This window comes from Protopterus annectens, chromosome 1.part0, assembly GCF_019279795.1.
Source record: "Protopterus annectens isolate FY-2018-M chromosome 1.part0, PAN1.0, whole genome shotgun sequence".
NCBI classification, from domain to species: domain Eukaryota; kingdom Metazoa; phylum Chordata; order Ceratodontiformes; family Protopteridae; genus Protopterus; species Protopterus annectens.
The window spans coordinates 464,025,383-464,046,285 of NC_056725.1; the positions used below are offsets into that span (position 1 = coordinate 464,025,383).

The 20,903-nt window shown below is 38.5% G+C and overlaps 1 protein-coding gene across 2 annotated transcripts in view; it reads left to right on the forward strand.

Annotated features, from left to right (window-relative positions):
- The window catches only part of LOC122792914 (5-aminolevulinate synthase, erythroid-specific, mitochondrial-like), a 199,260-nt gene that overhangs the window by 80,640 nt on the left and 97,717 nt on the right, over positions 1–20,903 (forward strand). For both annotated transcript variants that reach the window (XM_044060480.1, XM_044060489.1), the window contains exons 6-7: positions 3,529–3,713; positions 8,601–8,780. In XM_044060480.1, coding sequence (XP_043916415.1) covers positions 3,529–3,713; positions 8,601–8,780 — 365 coding nt within the window. The remainder of the gene's footprint in view (positions 1–3,528; positions 3,714–8,600; positions 8,781–20,903) is intronic.

Consider the following 20,903-nt stretch of genomic DNA (forward strand, 5'->3'; position numbering starts at 1 on the left):
GGTATACATTCAATGTCCCTGCTCATACATCAGTCAGTGCCCACTGTACAACACAATCTCACAATTTACATTTAATAACACATTTCTATAGTCTATATTAGGATTCTATATCATGGAGTGACTTATTCTCCGTCCGTGAGGCACTGATTTATGATGACCTTGCAAGTTTTACTTTGGAGGCCACCATGAATGGGAACCCCTGTAAAAAATAATTTATAAGGGGTGCTCTGATTATGCTCAAAATCTTAAAATAACAATATTATAACAGCAATGTTCATCCATGAGAAACTACACACAAGTTTACTATAGTAAAATTCATTCAAAGGGTATCACCCAGGGAAGGTTCAAAAGAGGCCATGTGCTCACATAAATGTTCACAAAAAACTGATAAGCAACAGGAGTTGTGTATTCAACAAAATTCATCCAATTATATCCATTTTTCACAATGTGTGTCAGCCAGCACCAGCTGGTAGCACCATGTATTTTAATAATTTACGAGTAATAAATGTTAAACCTTAGTGTAAAAGCTATTCGTGTTAACCGCTATTTAAAAGTGACAAAGAATACCTTATGGAACTCAGTTTTGACTCATGGGAATAGAGAAGAAATAAAGAAAAAAGTACCACAGTGATACTAAGGCATTGTGGTAAATTCTCTAAACTCTAATATTAGGCAATCCATTACTAATATGATCTCACAGTAATTTTTCTAGCATGAGCCATGGATAGTAAAATTATCTGTAAAAATATTAGCTCCATCATGTGTTGATCGCAGGAAGATGGGTATCGTTATGAAGAAATCTTCAGTTACTGATATTCCATTTACTTAGATCTTAAGTAAGCAGTCATGATTTAGTAGCCAACTTACCATTTATCATACACTTCTCTTAGCAGTCTCAAAATCATGTTTTACAAGACACAACTGCCATGATGTCAAGAAACACCAGGAGCCACACAACTGTAACATGACTTAAGGCACTGATTTTACATCTCCCAAACACAAATAGTTTCTACAAAAAGGTAATTGGATTACTGAGTAGGAAACCCACATAACAACTTTACTGGAAGGTGGTAATATAATTTCATTTTTAAGGTAATTTATACAATACATACCACACGGCTTTGGAGGTTCCACCTCTCTAAAAGGGCAAAGACTGCATTAAGGTGACAAAATACAACCAAAATATTACCAGCTTGTATCAACTGGCTAACACATGTGAGCTTGAGGAACAATATATGGGTCGCGTGCGTGTGTGTGTGTGTGTGTGTGTGTGTGTGTGTGTGTGTGTGTGTGTGTGTGTGTGTGTGTGTGTGTGTGTGTGTGTGTGTGTGTGTGTGTGTGTGTGTGTGTGTAGAGGTGGGGAGGGTTCCCACATGTAGTAAGAATTCAAATGTCTTTACTTTTTTGTACATCCATTACATGCTTGAGAAGTTTAGGCTTTTCTTTTATCTGCGTAACCATTTCCACAGTTGTTTTTAATTTAGTTTAATATAAAGTATAACATAATATTTATTTATTTAGTTAGTTATTAGCATTTGTTTGCCAGGATAGTTTGACTGGGCACCAAAAGGGACCTCTTTTCAGTGGAGGCCCAGGGAGAAAAGCTATACACAAAACAGTTAAAATATACATAGAGTATATAGCAACATCATTTAAATACTGTAAATTAGAAATTTAGGGAATACATAGATAAATAGTAATAACATGTTCATAGAGTAGATTACTAAATTCTGGAGTGAGTGGAAGGAGCAGGATGAATATTACATGCAGTGATAGCATTTTACGAGATAAGCAGCAGTATGTACAACATTCTTGCCTTTCATTATACACATTATAGTAGCATCATTTCACCCTTCTGTATACACAAATATGTACCATGGAGGGCTGTGATAAAACATCAACGGCACAGTTTTGAATAGACTGAATAACCTGACTGATTTAATATGCGAGGGCTATCGCCATCATATACATTTGCTAAGGTCTGGGTACACAGTTCAATACTGTCCTTGTTGAACTACAAGGGTTAAAAAAATAACTTATGGTACCTAAGTCCAAAGCAGGCGAACCCTAGATGATGAGCAGAGGTTTGCTGCCTACTGTTGTGTTAGCCTCAGAAAAAGAAAAATATTTTTTAAAGCACTAGCTGATTTTTTTTGAAAACAGTCTGCATGTTTGCAATGTCTTCATCACAGACTTTCCCCAAACATTGAACATGAAAAAGTATAAGGTTTTCTGAGGTCTTTGTTCAAAAAAGGTTGTGTCTGCATGACCTGGACTCTGCTAATCTAAGGAGAGTATGCCAGTTCCATTACTACCAGTACAGAATGGTCCCAATACTGTAGTCCTGAGGGTGAATTCTGCAGACATTTGTAATCATATCCTTGCTGATGCCAAGAAGATGGCGGTGAAGGTCCTAATGGTGGAACTCTCCTGTTTATCATTCTGTAATTAGCAGGCAAGGACAATTGTTAATATGGCAAACGATCACTTATGCATTTTGAGAATGGATGTGGTAAACATATTCAAATATAATGTGGTTATTCTTGGAGCCAGGGGAAACAGCTAATAATACCATATCGAAAGAATTTAAAGACATTTTATTTTATATTCCTTTTATTTTGGAGTTCACAGAACTTAAATATTTGTTTTATTTTATTTATTTACTCTTTGTTGAATGGGTTAGTCTCATTAGGCCAACGACCTCTTTTCATGGGAGAACTGAGGTTGTATTCATAATGACTATGGGAAATGTGGCCAGAGCACCAAGGAAGTTGCACTACTCTCTTTTTTTCAATAAGTGCTGTGGTATCTTTTACATTCACCTGAACTACCACCAAGTCAGGCAGATGGGGGCTTGGTTTAATATCTCATCTGAAGGATGCCACTCTCAGAAGTGCAGCATCTCCCCCTTATGCTGCACCTCAGTGTCAGTATTGGGAAATGAATCCAAGTACCTGGTGTGGGAACAGAAACCAGAGCTTTCCAATCTCTTGGCACCAAAAGTAAGTCTGTTACCCGTTAAGTTGCTGACACTGCAGTACTACAATGCACTATGTTTAGTGATTTCTATGTGATGTGTCTTGGGCTAAGCATCCTAACTAGTTTCTGCTTTATGGACAACAACTTTTGTTACTATTCTGTACTTGTGGACTGCAATGGCCGCTTGGAATGCACCTTAATGAATGCTCACCTGCATCAGTGGCTAGTGTTACATCACTCCTTAGAATAAATAAACAGCTCTCTGAATACTTGCAGTTTTCGTGTGATGTTACCCCAACTCCTAAAGGCTATGACTTAGTGGATATGTAAATATATTTCATTCCATTTCTGCAATTATTCTGGTGACATTTTGTGACTCCTAGCATAACAACTGTAATATTGTTTTGTTTGGCATCTGGTAAAATAAGATGATTTCTTGCAAAGTAGCTAAACATGTTAAAATCATAATACAACACCAAAGATATTATATAAAGTAAAAGAGAAGCTTGTCACTGATGTAAGTTTTTTCACCCTTCCCTTCTGATTTAGAGATACGTTGCAACACTATGGCGCTGGTGCAGGTGGCACACGAAACATCTCTGGTACCAGTAAATTCCATGTGGATTTGGAAAGAGAACTGGCTGACCTTCACCAAAAAGATGGCGCCCTACTGTTCTCCTCCTGTTTTGTGGCTAATGACTCCACACTCTTTACACTTTCCAAGATGTTACCAGGTACAATATTTTTATTCTATTTTATTATTTTGTGGGATATGAATAATATTTAGTGCCACAGACATCTTTTCTCTTTGTCATACCAATTCAGACATTAGGGCATTTATTTTTGACTGATACTAGTTTGTACATAGGTATAATTGAAGTGTATTTTCACAGTCTGCGACTTTCTTTTCAACACCAGTCTACTTGGTGCGTAAAGCACCAATCAGCATTTTCACCCAGGTGGCAAACATTTTTGTTACACCATTAACTTTAACCAGCAGGTGCTAAATTCATTTTCACCATGCTAATGCCACTGAAAGTTAAAAATGATCTTTAACCTCAGTGACATCAACTCATTGAATGTGTGATATGCGTCCATAGGCTTTAATGGCTGCATTCTGTACAGGTGTAGAAAAGCATTGATTAAAGTCTATGGATGAGCCCTTAGCTGACATCACTGAGGGAAATTCTAAATTTATATGGGCCATGGAGTCAATAAAAAAGTTAAAGCCTTTTATTAAAACACAGCCCAAATAAACATGAAGTGTCTAGCGCAAAATACATTGTGGCAGTTAACTTATCATCTGCTGCAATGCACTCTTTAAGTGTGACAGTACACTTTATGTGTTCTAGAGCTTCTGCAATCATCGCCTGATCTTGAAGGTCATAAAAAGATGACTAGATAACATGGTGTTGCTCTCATATTGTATACACCAAGTGCATCGATAATGTGATTTGACTACACTTGCGCAAGTTCAGCAGATGAAGAACTTGGATTCATTCTAAAATCAGATGTTTCCATCAGTAATATAGCTGGGCATTGTCTTCTCAAACACTGAAAGAGTTCAAATTGCATGTGTTATATAGCCATCTCTAATAGTCTACGGTCTAGTCAGTGTTACTCCCAAACCTGTTTTTCATAAAGTACTTACTACATTTACCTACGCAGTGCCCAGATATATGTGTGTGTCTATATATATATATATCACCACATGCTATATTGTGAAGAAAACTGTAAAAGAAATATATTACATCTCTTAATAAGGGGTCTAAAATAGATGTAAGATCTGGCTGATAACTCCAAATGAAGTAGCACAAAAAGAGAAACAGTATTTCACAATGTTTCAGAGTTTTCTGGAAATGAATAAAGATATATAAAGAAGCTATTTAAAAACTGATTTAACAAGTGCTGCCTTCAAATTCTCCTAAAATAATTTATCAAAGCTCTGATAAAAATGGAACATTGGTCTGGCGTACATTAAAGAGGCGATTACTTCTTAGTCTAGGAAGAACTATGTAATAATGATGAAATGCTGACCTAAATGCATCACAGGCCAGAATACACCAGCCTCCTGAATGGTGATTAGATCGTATCTGTGACCTGTGACCTCTGATCTTCATCTTTGGCATGCAAAATGTAGTATGAAAGCTCAAAATAGTGCACAAGAGGAAAAGAAATACAAATACATGAGGATAAAAGATATTCAGGAGTCACAGATGTTTTAAAATACCAGATTAAGAAGTGAAAAACAGCACTCATTGTATCTGAGGCATTTCCAGTGATAACTAGTACTTCCGAAACAAAGATGGGTGTTAGAAAGCAAATACTATTAGCAGGTGAATTTTCAGTAAGGGATATTGTGTTTGTGGTGCTGCAACTCTGTGCAAGAGAAGACCATACTGAATCAATTACCTACAGGGACACAAAATTGTACAATGGCAAACTGTTCTGCTTTCCCAGCCTCAAGGCCCTTGGCAACAGAAGACAGCTGAAGAAAGCAGATGGTTCTTCATGACTTTATCAGTGACTTCGGGAGTGCTTGAAGGGGAAATCTGCCTCTGTGCAGATAAAACAAATATCTTCCATAAGACTTGAACATAGACATGGAAATGATGACAGATCAAACAGCAAAAATCAGAGGAATGCTCAAATTTGGCGGTTTAATTCATTTAAAAATATACAAAATAGTGCACTTGGTGCTTCTAAGGATAAAAGGAAACAGTAAATAATAAACTTGATCATAAAGGCATGCAGAAGGTGCCCATTTCAAAGCACTCAAAATTAGACAAGTTAAGAAATAAGTAGCAATCAATACAGCAGACATTTGAATGCAAGGATACATCCACAGAAAACAAAAAATCAACACAGCCAAGAGTTTTCCAGCTTTCAGTTCTGACATGGGCATGGAGGCTGCTATGAAAATACGAAAGGTCCTGCAGAAAGGCACAAAGTAAAATTAATGTTTTTTTGCAGAGGACACAAGTATCTGCATTAGTAAATATAACCTCATAGAAATGAGATCTGACTTGGTGAGAATTTTTTTATAACCATTACTAAGAAATGAAGGGAGGATTTTAAAAATCAGGCCAGACAGAACATGTGAAAAAGGAATATTTTTTATAAGTAAATATTTTGCCTCAACTTATGACTTCTGTAAAATCACAACATAAAACAGCTAATACTCATCTATCTGAGTGTGTAATGAAAAATACTTGAATATGTATGCATTGTTAAAAACTATACACACATATTAATAAACATACAGATCTATGTATTATTTTAAAGCTAGCTTGTTTGATCCAGACCAGGTACAAGGTTCAATCCTGACCTCCAGCCAATGCCTTTATGGAGTTACATGTTCTACCTGTCCCTCTGTGGGGTTCCTTCCCCCGCCTCAGTAAAAATACATAATGGGTGATTCCACTCAACCAAAAATTGAATGGAGTTAAGAGCAGCAGGACAGACTCCAGGCAGTGCATGTCTATCACTGAACAAGTTGTATAGATCAACTGCTTTAGGCATCAATGTGGTGCACAACTATACACCATGGCAAGGCTAGCTGGTCAATGAATTGGCTCTAGGTGATTTGATCAAGTTGTCTAATGTTGCCAAAAATGGGCATGTGTCCTTGCTGCTGATATGTAGGTTAAGGACATGGCCTACTCCAAGCTACATCAGGGACCCACGCTAACAGTGGAAGGGGGTCTGCCTCTGTTAGCCAGTGTGTGTTCACCATAAAGTTCAAAAGCCCTGAATCAATAAGCTGCAGGCTTGTGGCCAGTTGTCCAGCTTGGGTTACCTGGTATAGCTCTGTTGAGCAAAACCTGGACATAAAACCAGTCAACCTGCCAAACCTGAATTAAGAACTGCTAAACTCAGTATAGGTTCACTGACACAATGCAGCTTGGAAGTAGATGACATGATGGTAAGGAGGAGGCTGGGCATCCTCTGTTTCCAGGAGACAAGATAGAAGGTCAGTGCCGCAAAGCCACTTGTCTTGGCATCCAGAGTCTACTACTCAAGAGTAGGATGGACTAGAAATGATGTGGAAAGCAGAAGACAATCTACTGAAGAAGATTTGGAGAGACAGGAAGAAGGTAAGAAGAAATGAGGATGTCCAGCAAAGAGGTGGCTAGATTACATTAGAGAAGACCTCCAACAGTCATGCATGACCACTAAAGAAGGTAGGAGAGTAGCATTGTATCTAGAAAGATAACAGTTGATGCAACACCCTAACCCCATGTTGAAAATGGAAAAAAGGAGGTGGATGATGATGATGATGATGATTATGGTTCTAAATGTACCCCAAAACTAAGTTCACTATAGTCAAAACTATGATGTAGAAGGATAAAGCTTTGTCTATGTTCTAGGTAAAATGGGTTCAGTTAGTGGCTTGAGCGTTTGAAGTGCTGGTGGGAGAGGATGGGGGCACCTATCTTGCAGAAGGAGGACACACACTGAAGCACATCCCTCGTGTGAGATCTCCAGCAGAGGCTGGCAATGCAAGAGAAGGCATTATCAAACAGAGGCAAGGAGAGTGACTGAGTCATAGCAAAGGCTGGATGATACACAAGCTTGCCTTATTTTATGTCCATCCCAGAAGATGGCACAAATGTGAACAGAGGTAAGGGGAAATAGTTATGACATATAAGTAAACCACTTCCATGACAACTCTATCATGCTGCCACAGGGTCCTCAGTCTCCTCACTGGCTCCGGACCTGGGTCTAGGTTGGCCCAGAGGAAGCTAAGAAAGGTCTGGTAGAAGTGAGGACCCAGGGCAAGCTGATGGTTAGATGCAAGGAGACAGAGAACGAAAGAAAAACACTGAGTTCATTATGCAGTACATGTGTGACTGTCCAGATTGTACTTGCCTTTCCATCTGTGTTTGCTAAATGTATATGGCTTAATAGTTCATGTAATAAACTGTGGATGAGTTTCTGCAGATGTTGGCCTGAGTCCTGCAAACTCTACTTGCAACTCATGTGACTCTGATGAAGTAATTTAGCCAAGCAAAAAAAAATCATGATCATCCCTGAAAACATGCATTTGTGTATAAATATACTTGGCTCCCTGTTGAAATGTTGGGACAGATGGCAAAAAAAGATCAAAAATCCAGAAGAGCAAATATCAAACATCGCTTTTCTCCTTTAAACTTCTTTTTTGCAGGGGAGGGAAACAACCCTGATAGGCAGCAAGCCTCCCACACCCCACAAAGTTATACATACCAACTCTAAGATCATCATAACTTGGAGAAAAGACAATATTCTGAGAAATGGCAATTTAGGAGTCAGTATATGTGAGTGGATTCTCAGTAATTCAGTCTCTACATTATTGGACTTGCCAGTGCAGGTCCTGACTTTTCAAACATTTAACATCTGAATCTCACTCAAATCACACAGACTAAACAAATATATTGAGTAAGTAACTGAACTAACAGAGCTGCTCACTAAATGGCTTGCTCTTGTCTTGCATTCTTATTGCTGTTTACAGGTTTTATGACACTTTACAGTAGATGGTACTAGGATTTATAAAAAATACAAATGACTGTTGATCTCTCTGAATCTAGCAGTGCAACAACAGACAAAAAGTACATGCCTCTGATCTCTCTATATTCCAACAGGTTGTGAGATATACTCAGATGCAGGAAACCATGCCTCCATGATCCAAGGAATCCGGAACAGTGGTGTTCCAAAATATGTCTTCCGCCACAATGACGTAGAGCATTTGGAGCAGTTGTTGAAGAAGTCTGATCCTAAAAAGCCTAAGATTGTGGCATTTGAAACCGTGCACTCCATGGATGGTAAGTCTCTTATCTTAGCACCCTGTATCTGTTTAATCACCTTTTTTTTTACCCATAATTCCAATAATGGCTTTTGAAAAGCTGAAGTATGTCTAAAACTGCTATTTTCTAAACAAAGGATAAAAAATTAGGCATAAAGACAGTCTTTCAGGCTTTGAGTTGAACACCATTCAGTGTGGTTCAGATTTATCCAATCTACCTTACAATATTTTCTCTCACTGCAATGTTCATATAGCTGTATATGTATATATGTATATATATATATATATATATATATATATATATATATATATATATATATATATGGGTCTACTTTACATGATCAAACTTTCAAATGTTCGACTTTCATATGGCCGAGACCATATGATCGAACATTTAAAAGTTTGAACATGTAAAAAATAAATAAATAAAACAAAAAATAAATAAATAAATAAAATAAACATTTTTAGCAGGCAAGCCCCCCCTGCACCCCCCACACCCACTGCTATTTAAATATACTAACTCTGATATCACACTACGTTGTAGAAAAGGGAAATCTTCCTGTTCCGCACTGTATGGAGATCTCCATTCAGATCGTTCAAACTTTTAAATGTTTAATCATATGATCTCGGCCATATGAAAGTCAAGCTTTTAAAAGTTCGATCATCTGAAGGGAACCCATATATATATATATATATATATATATATATATATATATATATATATATATATATATATATACGGAAACACTTTGGAATCTCGAAATACTGAAATGTCGAATTTCAGTATCTCAAGACCAAAGTGTCAAATCTGCAGTTACGTGAAACTGCAGAATATCAAACCCAGAAATGTCGAACCCGAGGTACTGATGGCACGTTAGGTAAGTGTTATGTTTTTTTAAGGGTTTTGGGAAGGGTTTGTGTGTTTGTGAGTGTGTTGGTGAGTTTTAGGTGTGGGTTAGGATAGGTAGGTAAGAGTGTGTCAGTGTTGAGAGTGGTGGTGTTCATATGTATGTGATGTGTGTTTGTGCAAGGGGGGTGTAGAATGTGTGGTGGTGAGTTTTCTGTCTTTCGGTGTTTAGTGCGACCTCAGAGTTAGTATATATAAGTAGCGGGGGTGTGGAGGGCGCAGCCCCCCACATGGGGGGTGCAGGGTGTTTGCCCCCGTGCTTATAGGAATGGTAGGTGTTTGTGTGTGTTTATTTTGTTGTGTTCGTGTGTGTTGTTTTGCTTTGTTGTAGTGTCAGGAGGCAGATGTATTTCTGTTTGTATATGTGGTGTAGTGTTTTGTTTACGTTCGCGGTTTTGACTTTTACGGGTTTGGTTTTCGGGTTTTTGAGTTTTTGGCTTTATAGTCTCAAGATACTGAAATTGAATATTTCAGTATTTCGAGATTATAAAGTGAATCCTTATATACACGTATATATACATACACACACACACACACACACATATATATATATATATATATATATATATATATATAGCACAGCTAGGGTGAGGCGAGAGGGGCAACTGCCTCAGGTGCAAAGTGTAAGGGGACATGATTGGCCAGCCATCATCCAGATTGCTCTTTAGTTCAATACTGGCTTTTAAAAGCTGTTATTGCATTTGTGGTCAACTCTGAGTGCTATAGTACTCTGTGTGTGGACTAAACTGTAGCAACTGCTTGCTACATTGTAGCAAGCATAATCTAGCAAGCAGTTTGCTACAGTTAAAAAAAAAAAGAAACTAAAACCTGAGTGCTGTAGCAGTGCTCATCTAATAAATGTCTGTTACTTTCAAGAAGAACTGAATATGGTGCTTGGTTTTACAGTTATTTTAATAATAAGCTTTAAGATTTGGACAGAGATTGATTTTCTTCACCTTACAAGCAGAATGGAGGCCACAGGTAAACAATGACAGGCAGAGGCTACAATCTAAAAGCAATATATAAGGAACACAAGGTCGAATTCCAGACTTTTCTCACTGCAAAGGCTGAGTGCACTCTATTGCTCTACTGCTCAGTTTTATCTCTCGCTCAGTCCATATATATATATATATATATATATATATATATATATATATATATATTTATTTTTATTTATTTTACATTTGTTAACTGGGAAAGTCCAACTTGGTACGAGCCAATTTTCAGCAGAGGCCTGGGGAGAAATGCTCCAGATGCATGTCTTTGTAAAGTGGGAGGAAACTGGAGCACCCGGAGGAAACCCACACAAATGCAAGGACGACATGCAGACTCCACACAGAAGGCACCCCAGCCAGGAACCTCTTGCTGTGAGGCGACAACGCTACCACTGCACCACTGCGCCGTCCAAATATACACCCATATATATATATATATATATATATATATATATATATATATATATATATATATATATATGTATAATCCACGGTGGTGGTACTGCGGTAGCGTTGTCACCTCACAGTAAGACGCTGTCCAGTTCGACTCTCAGTTAGAGCGTCTTCTGTGTGGAGACATGCGTGAATGGGCATACCTTTGTTAAAGGTTGTGCATCAGGGCTGGCAACTCAGTACGTAAAAATCAACTGCCAATCATTAGCGGACCGGAGTTCCGCTGTGGCGACCCCTAACCGGGAAAAGCCGAAAGTCACAACAATATATATATATATATATATATGTATATATGTATGTATGTGTGTGTGTTTGCTTGCTCATGAGTGTGATAGTCAACTTTTTAAACACACTAGAGGCACTACCTAATACACTTTCTAATACAACAACTACCTGACTAATGGCTGAATAATTTTAAATACACAAGATGTATACTACCGCCTTGACTGGAATACACAGTTCCAGTAGTCACCTCTCTCCCCTAGATCCTAGATTCACTGTAAGAACAATGCAGACTGTGCAAAGCAGTGGTTTGATGTTTGTAAACAAAGCCTCCTACAGTGGAACCTTATTAGGGGCAGCAGGACAGCTACCCAACACCACACAGGTCAGTTATTTTCCCCAGCAAAGCTTCTGTCTTTAGAAAAGATAGTATCACCTAGAACTAAGGGCAAAAAATATCTTTAAAAAATATAGCATCACCTAGAACTGAGGGCAAAAAAAGCTCTTTATTAGCAAAAACATATTTTTCATATATGTATCTGTGTGATAGCTTTTTGCTACACCTAAAACTGACCCACACATGGACACATACACAAACACACATGGATGCAATCAACACAGTGTAAGATTTGCCCATTGGTCTCTTCACTTGCCAGGCTACATGCAGTATTTAAAATCATGATACTGTTTACAGACTTGCAAGTCTAGAACAGATCATCAGCTCTTGCTATCAGTCACACACCAGTGCAGCAAGCCAGACTCTGTCAGCTACACAGCAGTGATCAATTAAATGTTTGTATACCCTGCTTGCAGCGACTGAGTGGCACTTCTTTCATTAGAATGTGTCCCCTAGTAGAGTTTACCCAGGACAACTATCCCCATTCACCTGACCCTTACTACAGCTCTCATTGAAAGAGCTAACAAGATCCTAGAAACATAAATCTGCAGACTGTTGTCCATGAAGTACTGTCATTCACTTTCTAATGTAATTGGGTAAAATCCAGCTGATCTGCACTGTGGCTCATCTTACCTTTGCTACATCTGTTTGGCACTATATGCCCACATTTATCAGGCCATGAGCATCCTTTTGATCATTCAAAGCAAAATGAAAGGTTCACTTTTGGAATGTGGACACAGACGAAACAGTAGCATTGATGACATGTTAACTATCTGTACATTGACATGTAAGAGTAGACACACGTTTTGTTTCAGTCCTTCCTCCAAAAAGACTGCTGCTTATTTCCTTTTTGTTGTTTCAGTGTTGTTGGTTTTATAACCTACCCTGACTTGTGATTAAGTGTATATACTGTTCATTATTTCAGGTGAATTTATGCAAATCTCCGTTATCTAATTTTTCTGTAAGTAAATGGTCCTTAGTCCAGTCCTCTTATATGTGAAATAAATAACAAAATAAATGCAAACCTGCCTGAGTTACCTTTGCCATTACTTGATTTGATGGCTTACTGTTACAGCCGGTGTGAATTGATGAACAGATGCTAATTAGAACTGCTACTTCTTTGCAATGGTTTTTATTTTATTTTCTAAAGTCTAATCTCTCTCAAGGCATCCATATAACCATGCAAAGGAGTTTTCTCACAGTGAGAATCACACAGTAAAACAAAATGAAATTAAATATGTACATATATACATACATAAACAAAGTGATTTGGAAGTATTTAAGCACTTTTGCAGTTTTTGTTATCACAAGTTGCATAACCCAATAAGCAAATGTAGTTAATGTGTCAGTATAACTCCTTGGAGACATGATCGTTCATCATAATGTAGGGAATAATAACTGCGGTTTAGCAGACATCTGAGCAATGAATTTACTTGAAATGCTCAGAGGTAATCACTAATTACCTCATAAATAGCCATTAATGTCACTTAGGAACATATTTTAACTTCTTTTCTAGACTACATGGAGAATAATTTTGTCTTGTCTCTCTTTTTGTCTGCATACACACACACACTCATGCATGCACGCACAAACGCACCCACACGCACGCACACACACACATGTTTATGTGCATTTATTTGTGCTAGGAGAGTGAATTGTTTCATACAGGCCTTTTTTCAACCATGAGCTAAGTCAGAGATGAGACAAACATGGTAATTAGGTAATTAAGGCAGATATGATGACAGAAACGCACACTATAACAGCATACAAGAATACACTAGGAATGATATTTAGCAGTAATTAATCCCTATAGGTATACAAAATGGGAAATAAAACAATGGGCAAACAAAAGGTGTGCATTAACAATCAAATCCAGAAGATTTTAATTAACCAACTAAAATAATGTTATCAGTCACAAAGGTGAATCACAAAGATGAACAGACATTACAATAATATGGGCATAGCCTGGGCTATGATGCCATGAAGAATGCCTTAACAGGTACTATTAAAGAAAAAGCATCTGGGAATGGAGAGATAAGACTGAATTGGATCCTGGCATGCTTATTGGCATGCTTATTAACAATATTACAGTATCATACTTCATTTTTTGTTGTGCCAAAGTAGCTCTAGATTAGAAAGCTAGGAACAGGATTGCACAGATGGTGAGCAGGAAAGATGACATCATGACTGTGCCTTAATTAAAAGCAGATAAATCCATAGCTCACCCAAGCCAACATATGTGAAGGTCATACTCTTACAGATTAAGGAACCAGATGAAAGTGAACCCCTTTCCTAAGGAAATTACATTCTTTACTTCCTTCCTCAATATTACCAGCAGTTTCATTTAACCGCAGGTTCCTCTAATCATTCATAGAAAAGCAACATGCCTTCTGGAACGGTCCTGAGCTCCCTACTCCACTCACCATGTAAACAGAATACCCTCTAAGCCTAACCTCCCTGAGAGTATTACAGGTAATGAGACATGAGGCTCCTAGAGTTAAGGTCACAGGCCCTGACAAACTCCCCATGGAGTTACTCAGGACTTCCCAGAAATGTTTTTTCCAACGTTCTTAATGTTTATGAAAGATGTCTCATGCAGCAAAAAAAAAAAAAAAAAAAAAGAATAGTCTCTGTTACCCAGAGATGGGTAAGGTTAATACCTTCATCGCTTCTTAAGGCCCATTTTCATTTTAAATACTGCAATACTTAATATAAACAATATGCTTTTATTGTGACCACAGGAATCCACTTCTTACTGCCCCAGCTGATTCATTAAGTCCCATACAGCTTCATAATGAGGATTCAGATGCAAGGCATGGTTAAAACAGTTACTTTGAAGATCAGTGGAATTGCTTTATGATCTCATAGGACCTACCATATGAATGCTGCATTGTCTTTGACTGAGTTAAATTTCACATAACCGTCTTATGCTGCACTTTCAAAAAAATCCAATTCCTGACAAACTTTTTTGACCTGCTTATCTCTATGTTTGAGGGATTTAAAAATAAGATTGTGGGAACTCTGTCCAAACCAATCAATTTAACTAGAAGAACTTGGCAGGGATGTCAACCCCCCCCCCCTCCCCATTATATGCTGGAGTTCTTGGCCCATGCTCTTAGGACACAAAATATTCAGCCGATAGAAACAGAGGGACACAGACATACATTGTTGCTGTTTGCAGATTTATGCATGAATATTGTTTCCTTTTTGGTGATGTTCGAAAAATTTTTAAGCTCTAAAATTAACACTTACAAAGCAAAGCAGCTAAAACACAGTTTTTGCTCCTCTGATAAGCTGTAATGATCTTATCTCATTAACCGAGAATAAAAAATACTAAGTGTCATTATTTTCCAACCTTAGCAAAAATGAGTGTAAGATCTTTTACATATTCAGAACATGGGAACTGCTATTCCTAACTTTTCATCAACGTATAATGATGGTCCCCTTGATACTTACCACATATCCTCCTCAAACAGTCCCTTTGCCTCCTGTTACAGTTATCCCTCGGCTAACTAACCTAGTTGGGCACATTTGAAAATTTATTTGGGTGATGAATTGCTCTAGAATCTCACAGGCTAAGATACAGGATCCTATCCATCAGAGAGGTCTGGACTTACCATATATAGGTTCATAGGTTCATAGGTTGGTACTAGGCTATCGTCCATAGGGCCTATACAAGCCTAGCCATAACAATTCCCTGGATATTTCTTCCCACAATATTTACTTCCTTGGACCCCTGTCTAGCAGGGTGACTGACATGATCCCCGGGGTGAATTTCCTATCTCCATCCAATCATCAAGGTTCCTTTTGAAGAGGGCCAAGGAGGTGCTCTGCTTGACATGTATGGGTAGTCTATTCCAGAGTATGGGGAGTCTCTGTGTCAGGAACCTATCCCTCTAGCATGTTTTGTTCATTGTGATGACAAGGTTTAGATCCCTAGAGCATGTGGCTCTGAGAGATTGGGAGTTCTTTAAGTGGAGCATGTCCAACAGCTCAGGGTTTGACATGGCTTTGTATGTTAAGCAGAGATCGCCTCTGAGTAGACGATATGCCACAGAGTATAGCTGGAGTTTTTTTAGATGGTTAGCATCTGGCATCTGCTTTAGGCCTGTGATTCTTTTAGTGAGGTATTTCTGCGGCCTTTCCAGCTGTTGCAGATGTCTTGTGAGGTACATACCAAACAGGACATTATACTCTATAATGGGTCTATTGAGGGATGAGTACAATGGGACAATGACCTCCTTTTTTCTGGATGAAAAGCCCTTAGTGATGAGGTGTGCCACATAGAAGGATTTCCTGACTGTTGTGGCGATGTGCTTATTGCAGGTGAGACCACTGTCTACCTGTGTCCCTAAGTCTCTCATCATACTTTCAGTGTTTAATGTACTGCCACCTATGTGGTAATTCATGGGTACATGTTTTTTCCCAGAGGGGATAACTATACATTTCTTGGCATTAAGCTTGAGCCCATGGCTCTGGCACCAAGCATCTGTTTCTGTAAGGCCCTTTTTGTAGAATATCCATATCATTTGGGGATTCAATAATGGCTCCCAGTTTGCAGTCATCTGCAAACTTTGTTAGTCAGAGTCCCTTAGTGTTGGCCTGTACTTCAGAGAAGTAGATGCCAAACAAGAGCGGTCCCAGGACTGAACCCTGAGGTACTCCACGTGTCACTTGTTTGGAGCTGGATTTGGAGTTGGCTACTTTTACAGTCTGGGTTCTGTCAGTAAGCCAGTTGGCAAACCATCAAGTGATGTAGGCATTTATGCCCAGCTTAGTAAGTTTATCTATGATTCCAGAGTGGGGGATGGTGTCGAAGGCCTTGGCAAGGTCTAGATAGGCTGTGTGGACCACCTTACCCTTGTCCACAGCTCTGGAGACTGATTCAAAGAAGTCAATCAGGTTCAGGAGACAAGATCGACCCTTCACAAACCCAAACTGGGTGGGGTCCAGTGTTTAAAAGTTGCCAATGTCTTTGTTTATAAGTTCCATGATAATGCATTGCATGCCCTTGCAGATCAGGCTCATCAGACTGATGGGACGGTAGTTCCCAGGATCCAAGGTGGATCCCCACTTGTGGAGTGGGATAACTGTAGCTGTGCACCACTCAGTGGGGACGAAGCCTGCGGTGAGGCTATGATTAAATATGACACTTAGGTAAGGTGCCAGTTCATTTTGTAGTTCATGTAGTACACAGCCCGGGATGTCATCTGGTCCCATGGATGCTGTATTCTTAGCTGTGGAGAGTGCGGTTTCTACCTGTGTGGTCGTGATTACCGGAATTTGGCAATCTTTTGGTATTGAGATGGGACCTTTAGGGGGTGAGAGGAGGGTGAAGCTAGTTTACACCCTAGCTTTTCAGATACTGGTTTAGTATTGGTTGAACCCAATATACAGTCATACATAAATATAAGTTAACATTAACATGGCAGACAACTTATATATATATATATATATATATATATATATATATATATATATATAGAGAGAGAGAGAGAGAGAGAGAGAGGGAATGTTATAATGCTCAAATTCAAACTGCAGAGAAAGGCCCATTTTTATTATATTCAGTCCCTTCTTTATGTTATCTCCTATATACAAATCTAATCAGTAAGTGATTTTTTTATGTAAAAGGTTTGTTTTAAAGACAGCATAACTGAGTTCTCCCTAAGATATCCTTTCATAGATCTATAAGTTCGGCGTGCATGGTGGGTGGCCCCCACATGGGAGGTGGGGTGCAGCTGCAAAAAAAAAAAAAAAAAAAAGAAGTAAGTTACCTGTCAGGTACACAAAATTTTTCACATTTTTTTTTTGTTAATCAATATTTGTTTTAAATGCCAATGGATAGATATGAATCCTTCAGAACTTGGGTTATAGTCTGTACTTTTAGACAAAGTACTGGATAAAAAACAAATAATGGCAGAATTTCAGAAACATTAAACTATGACTCAGCTTTTAATTCTGATGAGCATGTTGTCCTTGTGCTTAAATAATTTAATTTCTATATCTAAAGTCCAATTTGGATGCCTGGGCATGCAGTACACTAACTAAGTATTGCATAATGCATTTTACTGAACTTCAATGAAAAACACTTAGCACTTGTTATTTATTTTATTTATTTATTTCAGTTTGATTACCGGGGAAGTCCACTGGGCCAGTGGTGTTCCCATTTTCAGTGGAGGCCCGGGGAGAAAAGCTCCAATAAGCAATATGGTTACAAAGGTTACATAATGCAATGGTAAGTACATACATATATGGATACACAGGTTACATAATGCAATGGTAAATACATATATGCAATGAGGTACAGGTGGATAAATTGACATTGAAATACAATTTTGACATAGGTAGCACAGTTTGTAGGTATTTACATTCAGGGCAGTAAGTTTAGACTGACTGGACAATAAGCATCAGTGAATAACTTGATATTTACAATATATACAATACTTGGAGTCAAGAGAGAGAAGATGCTTAGGTTTAATTAGGAGAATAGAAAAAGAGGTAATAGTGCAGAGAAGAGCAGGAGTATGGAGATCTCAAAGGGGAAATTCTTAAGATTGTTATGTAGGGTGAAAGCAGGAGCATTTACATTTAGTGGATAGGTAAGAGAAAAGTAGGGTTTTGAAGGATTCAGAGTTAGGTGTAGTCCTGAGTGAAGGCGGGAGAGAGTTCCATTTTTTGCCTACAGTGAAAGGGAGAAGGAGTTGGCCTGCAGGGCGTTTGGGTTTGTGGACAGAGATTAAATTTTGGTGTTCAGATCTCAGAGATCTGGTTGGGATGTAAGGGGAAAGGATGTTTGTTAAGGCTGGGCATTTATCTGGATAGAATATTAATTTGTGCGTGGTGGTTAGTTGGAAATAATCTAGGAGGTTTGAGAGTTCCAGCCAGTTCAGAGATTGTAGGGTTAGGCAGTGGAGAGTAGAGGTTTTGGATTTAGTTGCGAATTTGGAGATTTTATTATAACAAGTTTTGAGTTTAGAGGTGTTGGAAGAAGATAGGTTAGTTAGTAGAGGGGCTCCATATAACAGAGAGGGTAGGAGGTAGGTATTAGCAATAGTTTGCCTTGCGGAGTTGGAGAGAAAGCGATTATTTCTACTTGTTACACTGTTACAATGACTAGCACCCCATGTGCGCACCATTGTACTTAGATGTAAAAGTAAAACTAATTGTAAACTGTGTGTGTGTGTGTGTGTGTGTGTGTGTGTGTGTGTGTGTGTGTGTGTGTGTGTGTGTGTGTGTGTGTGTGTGTGTGTGTGAAATGAAAACTTAGTTACTGATTTTTATTGTTCTACTTCCGCATAAAACAAATTTTCTAGTTTACTAACAACTGTCATAGTAAATTAAGTATCTCCTAAAGTTGTGTTCCCATCACGGTGTAATGTGTAAATACACATTTTACCACTCTGTCTCTGTTTCCTAACATATGATGCAAAATAGCCTCCTATTAATGTACGTATTTTAAATATCATGTCCTGAATGGCTTCATGTCCTATTTGTAGAGTCTGTGCTACAGTTGTCATCTTCTATACTACATTTTGAGAATGCGAATACCTATGTATCTGTACACATTTTGTAACTAGTTTTAATCGGTATGCTTATAACTTGTAAATGACATTTGTTAATCAGCTTACAAGATTTTGAATTTCCTGCTATTTATTTCACTGAACTGTTCTGCACTGTTACTACAATTGTTACTCCATGAGCCCAGGTCATGGCTGAAAAGGGCCTGAAAACCAGCCAATTACCCAGTTGTCAAATGTAATTAATTAATGAAGACCTTATGCTCCCAAAGAGTTAGCTACATAACACAAACAAAAGCAGAACCCAAACAGTAGATATTCAGCTTGATGCTGCCATACCAGGATATTTATATCCAGTATGGAAGACAGAACACAAAAAATGGTTTTACTGAAAAATAGGGATAAAATATCATAGAAGCCATAGCTAAAAACTGGACCCAGTAGTGTAGCTAAGGCAGGGCGAAAGGGGCAACTGACACAGACACACTGTGTTAGGGGGGCAGCATCAGCTGATCTCAATCTCTGATGCAATACTGGCTTTATTGCATTTAAGGTCCTCGCTAGCACTCTTCAACAGAAACCTAGACCAGTGGATGGGAAACAGAAAGTTTACCCCGGGGATCAGTTCAGTGGCTCTGCTAGACAGAGGCACAGGGAACTAATCTAGGGGGTGGCGAAAGCCAACACATTCTGGCTAGGCTTATAAATGCCTTCGGGCAGATAGCCTAGTACCTACCTATGAACCTAAACCTGAGCCCTCTAGTGCTCTGCAGGTGTGGTCTAAACTGTGGCAAACAGTCTGCTACAGTTTAAAAGTAAGAAAAAAATCTCTTTTTTAACTAAAACCTGAGCAGCGCAGTGCTCCATGCAAACGGGTATAAACTGTAGCAGTTTGCTGCAATTTAAAGGAAGACATTTTTTTAACTAAAACATGAGTGCTGTAGCACTCCGTGCAGGCAGCAACTGTTTGTTACATTTTAGCAAGTAGTTTGCTACAGTTTAAAAGAAGAAATATTTTTTTAATTAATTGTGTTGAATCAGGACAAAGAAGTGGGACCTGAACATGCACTTTTTTTTGCACTTCACTTGAAGAGCTGAGAGGGTGGGGTTCCAGTTGATGGTACTGACAGAGGGTACTGGTTGAACCAGCTATGCTTCTGCATAGATGTTTTAGCCAGCAATACTGCCCAGTCTTCTTTGTTTGATGGATGTACTTAGTTTAGAACAAATTTCTAGTCTCTGGAAGCAATCTCCTCACATGTAGGGGAAATGTTACTTTTTGTTTACTTTAACATGAACAGCCTTGCTGTGTATTAACTTAAACTAATGAAATAATTGCCTGCCCTGTGCTGGAAATTGGCTGACAATCCCCCCAAAGAAGTAGTCCTTGCACACTAAGGGCCTCTTACTAAGTTGGTCATTGACTTTTTGTTGACCAGTAAATTACACTATGTACTTTGTCGCCCTAGCTTCTGAGTGTCTGCTTTCAGTACATGAAAGAAAAGCTGTTCTGTTTTGTGCTTCCTTGTTCATTGCTCTGTATTAGCCATAAACTTGATTGCTGACTGTAATAACTGGCCTGATCTTTTTATAGCCACAGAAATCTGGTTAAAGCCAATTATCAAAGATACAGAAATACTCCCACCAGATT